Source organism: Cryptomeria japonica, chromosome 11, assembly GCF_030272615.1.
Source record: "Cryptomeria japonica chromosome 11, Sugi_1.0, whole genome shotgun sequence".
Taxonomy (NCBI): Eukaryota; Viridiplantae; Streptophyta; class Pinopsida; order Cupressales; family Cupressaceae; genus Cryptomeria; species Cryptomeria japonica.
In genome coordinates this window covers 726,113,289-726,122,035 of record NC_081415.1, presented here as the reverse complement: position 1 = coordinate 726,122,035, position 8,747 = coordinate 726,113,289, and the positions used below count along the sequence as shown (strand labels likewise).

General features: G+C 35.9%; 1 protein-coding gene across 1 annotated transcript; it reads left to right on the top strand.

Annotated features, from left to right (window-relative positions):
• The first annotated feature begins 804 nt into the window (after positions 1 to 804).
• On the top strand, positions 805 to 3,216 carry LOC131041227 (probable polyamine transporter At1g31830). The gene is given in 2 exon segments (XM_057974248.2): positions 805 to 2,118; positions 2,121 to 3,216. Coding segments are annotated over 2 exon segments (1,479 nt in total). The 5' UTR covers positions 805 to 1,505; the 3' UTR covers positions 2,987 to 3,216.
• The last annotated feature ends 5,531 nt before the right edge of the window (positions 3,217 to 8,747 follow it).

The window sequence follows — 8,747 nt, the reverse complement described above, 5'->3', positions numbered from 1 at the left end:
ATTCAAATGTGTCATTGTGCAACGCTGCCAAACTATCAACACCAACATGAATTTTGGGGTTGAAGCCATTTGAGACCATAGAAAGGACTAGCTAAAAAAATATGCAACAAATATGGAAGGTTAAATGGTTTCATGTATGAAGGACATGGTTTGATATGAAGAGAGCCAAAGTAAACATAAAAAATACAATCCATAATAGAACCAAATACTCTCTTAAAAAAAAATTAAAAAAATTGAAATAATAAAAAAATGATGAAAAAATGTATAGCACTTTTAATAATGTAAAAAGATGATTTGAATTTCTCATCTCCTTCAAATATCACATCTGTAGTATTCATCCAAATCGCGGATGGCTTAAATCACACACACTAAGGCTAAGGTCCCATGGAGGGGGGCTTCCTAAAAAATAGAGCTAAAGTTACTAAGATTTTTTAGGAAAATTTTAAAGCTATTGGTCCCATGAATTTTATAATGTAGTTCAGCTTAACAAGTGGCAGATAACATCTTTATGCTGATGGGGCAATTTCTAACCGCACCCCTTTTTCACCCGCGCAAATTTGCCGGCCTAAAAAGTAGGGGCTTCTATTTTTTTGAAAAAGATTCCAAATAATCCCGTAGCACAAAAAAAATTATTCATGGGACCACCTCTCCCTTAAAAATAGAGCTTATGCCCCTTTCATGAGACCCCTGCCTAAGTTTTGATTTCTAGACTAAAAATATTAAGTTTTGATTTCTAGACTAAAAATATTAAACACTTAGAATTGACTAACTTTCTCTAAACTTAATATGTTGCTTAGTATCTCAATCAAGACCAGAAACCCTTTCCCCCTCTTTCCTCCTTCTAGTCAGTGTCTTCTCAGATGCTGTCATTTTCGGGTTGACAGTTTATCATATGGCTCAAGCCCAGCATTTTCTTCTAAGATTCTCAGAGAGGAATTATCTTGATCTTTTAGGTTTCTGCTGCACGCAGGGATTCCAAAAATTCTTGCTTTATCATTGTCCAACAATATTTTTAGCAGAGGATCGTCTGGATTGAATCCAATTGTCGACATAGGACCTCGGGTAAGTTTAGTACTGCTCTAGGAAATCAGGGCATTCAATACGTGTATTTGTTCTTTCTGAGACAATGCACCCATAAAAATTGCCAGCATATTCCATGTATTTATAGTTTTCAAATACAGTGCCTGTGCATCCATTGAAAGAAATTCGACAGCTTATCTTGGTTTTATCACCCTTTGTAGCAAATTATGGTATATTTGCTTCGATCCGACCAATTTTGTAAGGACAGATTTACTTAGCTAAACCCAATGTTATGGTTTCATTAATATTGATGCCTTGTTTGTCTCTCGCCCGTATGGCTATTTACTATTTATCCCGAATGAGGCACTGAATGATGACATACATTCGGATATCATATTTAACTCGCCTCCAGAGAATTCAAATAGGTTGATTCTGTCAAAGAAGTTCATAGAAGTGGGAAGTACCCTGTTTCAAGAGGTGTCAAGATGATTCGAGATTTTGATTCAACAAATACTGATGAACCAAAGTCTCCTAAATCCCAGATTCCCAGTCATAAGCTATCTGTTGTACCCCTGGTATTTCTAATCTTTTATGAAGTTTCTGGGGGACCTTTTGGAGTTGAGGACTCTGTGAAAGCTGGGGGACCTTTATTGGCCATTCTTGGTTTTCTTATTTTTCCCCTTCTTTGGAGCATCCCTGAAGCTCTTGTGACTGCTGAATTGGGTACAATGTTTCCTGAGAATGGTGGGTATGTTGTCTGGATTTCAGCAGCATTTGGCCCATTTTGGGGATTCCAGCAAGGTTGGTGCAAGTGGTTGAGTGGAGTCATTGATAATACTCTCTATCCTGTCTTGTTCTTGGACTACCTTAAATCTGTGTTTCCAGAGATTGGCAGTGGGGTTCCTAGAATTGCAGCTAGTATTGTAATAACCCTGGCCTTGACTTACCTGAATTACAGGGGTCTTACCATTGTAGGTTGGGCCTCTGTTTGCCTTGGAATTTTCTCTTTACTTCCTTTCTGCATGATGGGCATTATTTCCATACCACATCTAGAACCTTCCAAATGGCTAAAGATTGATACAAAAAATATTGACTGGGACTTTACCTGAATACACTTCTCTGGAATCTGAATAATTGGGACTCAGTAAGTACTCTAGCAGGAGAAGTGGAGGATCCCTTGAGAACACTTCCTAAGGCACTATGTTGGGCTCTGTTGCTTGTGGTGGGTACTTGTATCCTTCCACTTTTATCAGCTACTGGATCTATAGATGTTGATAGAAGTCAATGGAATGCAGGCTATCTTGCAAATGTTGCCAATATATTAGGTGGATTTTGGTTGCAGTGGTGGGTGGAAGCAGCCTCTGCTCTTTCAAACATGGGCATGTTTGAGGCAGAGATGAGCAGTGATTCTTTTCAGCTTCTAGGAATGGCAGAGAAAGGCATGTTACCATTAATTTTTACAGTTAGGTCAAAATATGGGACTCCTCTATTAGGCATTTTGTTTTCTGCTTCAGGTGTTCTTTTGTTATCATCTATGACCTTTCAAGAGATTATGGCTGCAGATAACTATCTCTACTGCTTTGGTATGTTTGTGGAGTTTGCAGCATTTATCTGGCTAAGATTCAAAGAGCCAAATATGCATAGGCCCTACAAGGTGCCCTTTGGAATGCTTGGGGTGATTTTGCTTTGCATTCCACCTTCTCTTTTGTTGATTGTGGTGGTAGTGATTGCATCACGAAAAGTTATGGTAGTCAGCCTCACTGCTGTCCTGGTTGGACTTTTATTGTATCCATGCCTTGGATTTGTAAGAAAGGAAAAATGGGCAAAGTTTGTTACTAATTCAGAGCCTCCTGATCTGCAAATTCATGAAAATTTGGTTCCAGATGATTCCACTGATTCCAGAGATATGGATGTAGAGATTAGTCTTCTCTCTGCTGCAAATAAATCAGTTACAATCCCTTCATAAATACCATTTTGTGTACATGCAAGTGCAAATTGACTCTGCTTAAGAATCAGATAAGAATGCCAGAGGGCTAATAGAATTGCAAATGGTTCCAAGGCTACATAACTAAGAGAAGCCACAGCTTCTCAGTGAACCTAATATCATGATGCTTGTCCTGCATTGTGTCCAGAAACCATATTTCATATGTTAAATACTTTTCTGTAAGAAGAACACTAAGAAACAATTGTGTACAAGCTCGCTGTTTGATTCCAAATGACCTATATCTTGGACATTTTGTGAATCACTACTTTAACCGTTTAATTTCTTTGTGCTATCTTTACTTGTATTCAAACCTCCATATTATTATTTTGTGCATTATTATTACACATTTCAAGTCTGTGCAAAAACTGCTTTCCTCTTTTTCGTTTCTCTTGATTGCAGTATATTAATAAAACCTGTAAGCTAATAGGGGAGAGCATACATGCAATTTCTTTAACAAAAGACTTGGCTGAATCATGCTGTGCACATTGCATATGAATTTAATATGCAGAGCATTTTTTTACAGTGCGTAATGCTGCCATGTATAAGCTGGCAGCCCCTTAACACATTTAATAACCATGTCACAAAAATGACAAGAAGCTTTTGGTAGGAGTAACAATCTATGAATGATTTAGCAGACTCAATCAACTATTAGTTTGCCTATATATTTCTTCTAAAATATCTGAGATCCTCCTAATGAATAAGGGACTTTAGTCATTATGACAGTAATTTGCTCTCCTGTAGGGCAAGTGTCTTTAGCATTGACCGTTAAACATAATAATGATGTACTTAAATATGCTTGTGTCTAACATGATGTGTCTAACATGATAGATCATTTTTTCCACTTAAGGGAGAGGATCCGATGGTGAAGTTGGGATGGTGGTTGGGCCCACTATATGCCTTTTTAAAAAATTAATATGTGGCATTAATTTCTCTCTTTTCCCAAATTGAATTTGTAATATGAAAACAAAAGTACATATTAAATCAACATGGTGTCCAATCAATTATATGGTGCTTACTTTCCACTTTTTCAAATATAGCTCTATTTAAATAGATATTTTTCGTTTCATTACAACTTGTACAAAAATAATGATTTGACATGTACAAAGCTAGTTCACATTTCTTCCATCATAGATAGGCCAACCTCCTCACACATTTCACCATATTACAAACATGACTTACCAGATTCTCATCCCTAGTTTAGCAACTTCTAGTTCCACCATGTCCACCTACACCTCTTTTTATGGATAAACTAGATTGCATGTTATGCTATCACATCCCCAATTCTAATTGTTAAGAACTCTATCATATTCCTAATTCTAACTCTTAACTATTATGAACTCTATCATATCCCCGGTTCTAACTCTTACCATTTATATATGTTCACAATAAGGAAACAAAAAAGGAATATGTAAAAATAAACATCGTAATTGAAGAAGCATGGAATACATATAATCCTCAACTCAGACAATCACATTAATTGAACCTACATGTTAGGCAATCATATTATTAGTTGTTTAATCATATGTACTGAAAAAAGTAATGCATGTTATACTATCAGATCTCAAATTCTAACTGTTAAGAACTCTATCATATCCCCAATTCTAACTCTTAATTCTTTAGAACTCTATCATATCTCTAATTCTAACTCTAAACTCTTAAGAACTATATATCATATCCTTGATTCTAACTCTTACCATTTCTATACATTCACAATAAGGAAACAAATAAGGAATATGTAAAAAGAAACATCATAATTGAAGAAGAAACATTGAATACATATAATCCTCAATTCAAACAATCATATTGATTGAACCTCCATGTTAGACAATCATATTATCAATTGTTTAATCTTCTATAATGAAAAAATTAATTGAACCAACATGTTAAACAATTCTAACTCTTACCATTTCCATATGTTCCCAATAGCTAAAAGTCCTCACATGTATTGCACAAAATCCCTCACTCATAATGGAATATATGTATGTATGTATGTCAACATACATGCACATGTATATATTTATAATTAGTAATGCAAACATATACATGTCTGTGTATGTGTGTAGTTCCTTGTATTATATTTTGTATCGCACCCATTTTGGATTGGCTTGATGTCATTTTCGTGAACTTACTGTATTTTTGAACTCGGTCATAAAACTTATTTCTGTTTTCTGAGCCTTTTTCATCTCTATGGTATGTGCGCTACTTTTTTGGGCATGGGTGCTAATGTTTATAGTAAATGCACTAACATGGGTCTTGTATGCGCTACCCTTTTGGGTAAATGTGCTGAATGATTCTGCATATGCAATGCAGAACAAATTATATGCCCTATTTGATCTGGTATATGCGTTAAACTATGGTGTAAAAGTGTTGCTCTGGTTAACAAATGTGTTGTTTTAGTCTGCAAAAGCGTTGCTATGCTCTATTTGTTGTTTTGTGATCTTTTTCTCAATCTGGGTCGATTTTCCCGAATTTGTATTTGTACTAGAGGTTGGTTTTGGATTTCGTGTGACTTTCCAAAGCCAGTTTTCATAATCAAAGATGTTATATGCATTATTTTGTGGATTGAGCAAGATGGTTTTGCCTTGCTATGGATAATTATATCACCATATGGTTGAGCAAGATGGATTATGTCTTGCTCATGTTTATTGATCATTTTATGAGGCTCTTGGTTACTCTTTGAGATTTATGAGATTATGACTTTATGGCATTGTGTTTCAAATTTGGTAATGAAATCTTATATGGATGTTATGTAAATTATGTAAGAGCTTCCATTATTGTTATTTTTTATGTTATTTACCCTAAGGTCTTGGAACATTGTTAAGGGGAGTGGGGTTTCATGTGATGGTCGGGGTCATGAGAGATAGGCTACCAAGAGCTTCCTTGTATGGATGCTTGGAGTCTAGACCACCAAGAGCACATTGGAAGTTTTCTTGTTTAAACAAGTGATAACCTTAATAATTAATTTAGATGGGTTGGGTAATTAGGATTCACTTAAACAAGATAATAAATTGTTTTGGTTGCCCCATCTCATAGCCCTAGAGTGGAGACTTGGGATGAGCTTGGGAAGGCCGTAGAGACGGTTAACCAAACTCCGTTGATTCTCTCATAGGCTGAGTCAGTTCCGCATGAATATCAGGGGTAATAGGGTGGAGATCTTGTAGTTCTTCCTTCTTTATGAGGATATCATGCGATGACACTCTTTCCTACATGTGTCCTTGTTCCATATGCCATGTTTGTTGATTAGCCTTTGGGAGTTTTGTGCTTTTGATTTAGCCTTGTGTTATGTTTTGGGTTATTGTCCATGTGGTTGTTTTCCTGTTGTGGTTATTGTTATGTTTGTGTCCTTTGGTTGATAGGTGTTATCCTAGGTCTAGAGTGTGTGTGGGACTTTGTGTCATTCTTCAGAGCACGGGGGTGGTTCCAAATGGCTGAGTGGTTTGATGCCTTCTTTCTTGGGATGTTCTCTTCATTGGATGTTCATATGTGTGGATGTGGATATTCTATCTCTTCAACTTGTTCATGATTTCTTGGCGTAGATTGATATATGGTGTACTCTAGTATTAGTTGAAAGGCATTATTATAATTATGTAACATGAGATATTTAAATGTAAATTGGAGACCTTGTATCTCGATGTAGGATGATATTGTAATCTTGTAAGATTAGCCTTGTAATAGATGACTATTCTTATGGATAGTGTTCATGATTCTTATTATTAAAAGAAGATATTCTCTTATTATACTTGCCTTATTAATGCATTGATGTATTGAGTATCAAGGATGAATGTATGGTAATTGTCTAGATATGGAAATGGAATAGTTTTGTATAGATTGTGCTTAGAAATTTTATGTTTGGAAATTGAAATGGTTCTTCATTGGTTGGGTTTAAGTGTTAGGAACATTTGGATTTGGTGAATTAAAATGTGATGCACATGAAAGGGGGAACAACCAAAAACAAAGATCAAATGTCAATATGTTAGGCTCAACCAAAAACCAAAACAAATGAACCAAAATCCTTCACATACATATCAAAAGAGATTAACAAGCACACAAATGAAAGAAAAAAAAATTAAAATAAGGGAGAAGAGACTCCCTAAGATGCCCCCATGACCATCTTGTTTCCTCTCCCTTGTTCTTCTCCTCTCCAAGATCCAAAAGCTTGCTTGAGTGTAGCCCTCAGTTTTTAGCATGAAGCCATGGATGCCAAATGAAGAATTGAATGGTGGTTGAAAATAAACTCCTATTGCTATGCAAATGCACAAATGGAATTGCTATGAGAAAGCTAAATGTGAGTATCTATGCTAACATGATAACAATGTTTAAAAATGCTTCCTCCTTTGCTTGAGGATGAGGGTTCCTTTTATAGGCAAAATGGTTGGTTGAAGGGTCAAGATTGATTTGGCTTAGCAAGGGCTAGGATTGCATGAGGAGGGCATGATCCTCAATCCATGTTTGTAACTTTCACCAATTCAATGGTGACAAGTGGCATCATGATAAGGTTTGAGAGGAAAGGGAAGAAGCATTAAATTCCTGAAGAGACATGAGGGTAACCTCATGTGGTTTGGTTAGCGTTAGGTTAGTGGATAAAGCTTTTATTCAAGGATAAATGAATATACAAGGGTTAAAGGGTAACCATGATCAAAGCATTGAATTCTTGAAGAGACTTGAGGGTTAGATGGATGGTTGAGTTAGACGAAAAGTATCTAACCAAGGGTCAAAGGTGGGTTGGTTAGATTAAAGCCTTTAAGGCTTAAGAAGACTTTGGGGGTTAACTTGTGGAAAGGGAGAAAGCCTTTAAGGCTTTGTAATAGCCTTAAATGTTTTTGAGAAGTGACTATTCACTAATCCCTTAGTTAGGAATGTAAAAACACTTAGAAGAGGATTAAGCTAATTCAGAAGGATTCAAAAGAAAATTAGTGAGCAAGTGGGTTTTGTAGGAGAATGCAAGTGGGTGAGGATAAATAGGATTTAAATAAATGTTTATTTATTTAAATGTGCATGTGAATTTTGGATTTATTTAAATAAATCTTAATTTATTTAAATGAGAAAAAGGGGGATAAAGCATTAAATGCTTGAAGACTTAAGGGAGTCATTAAAAGCTTAAGAGGACTCTAGAAGGAAGCCATTAAAGGTTTGAAGACTTTAAGGAAAACCATTAAAGGTTTGAGTTGATGGTTTTGGGTTAACCTTTGGTTTAGGAATGTGTAAACCATTAAAGGGCGATTAGGCTAATAATAGGGGTTTAGACATGATTAGGAGGAAGGTTAACTTGCAACTTGCATTTTCTAGAAAGTGCAAGTGGGGGAGGGATTTTATAAATTTAAATAAATAAATGTGAGAAAGGAGATTTTAGGGATTTAAATAAATATTAATTTATTTAAATGTGAGAGGGGGATTTAATTAAACAAATATGATTTATTTATTTAATTAATTATCTGAATTTTGTTAAGTTAAGGGTGAATTCACAAAGTTGGTTCCCACTTTTGCCAATGAAGGAATTTGGTGAAAGTGGGAACTTTGATTTTTTAGGTGTTCGATCGAAATTGGGGTGTTCGCTCGAACTACCCCTTGGAGTTCAAGTGAACCACGTTGCGGACCTGGGTTCGCTCGAACTACGGGTGACATTTACATGGCCGTTACAAAAAAGTACAGGCCAAAATCAAGCCCAATTGTTCGAATGAATGGGGGTTCGCTCGAACCCCTTATGGTTCGAGCGAACCACATTCGCTTGAAATACTGTTCATTC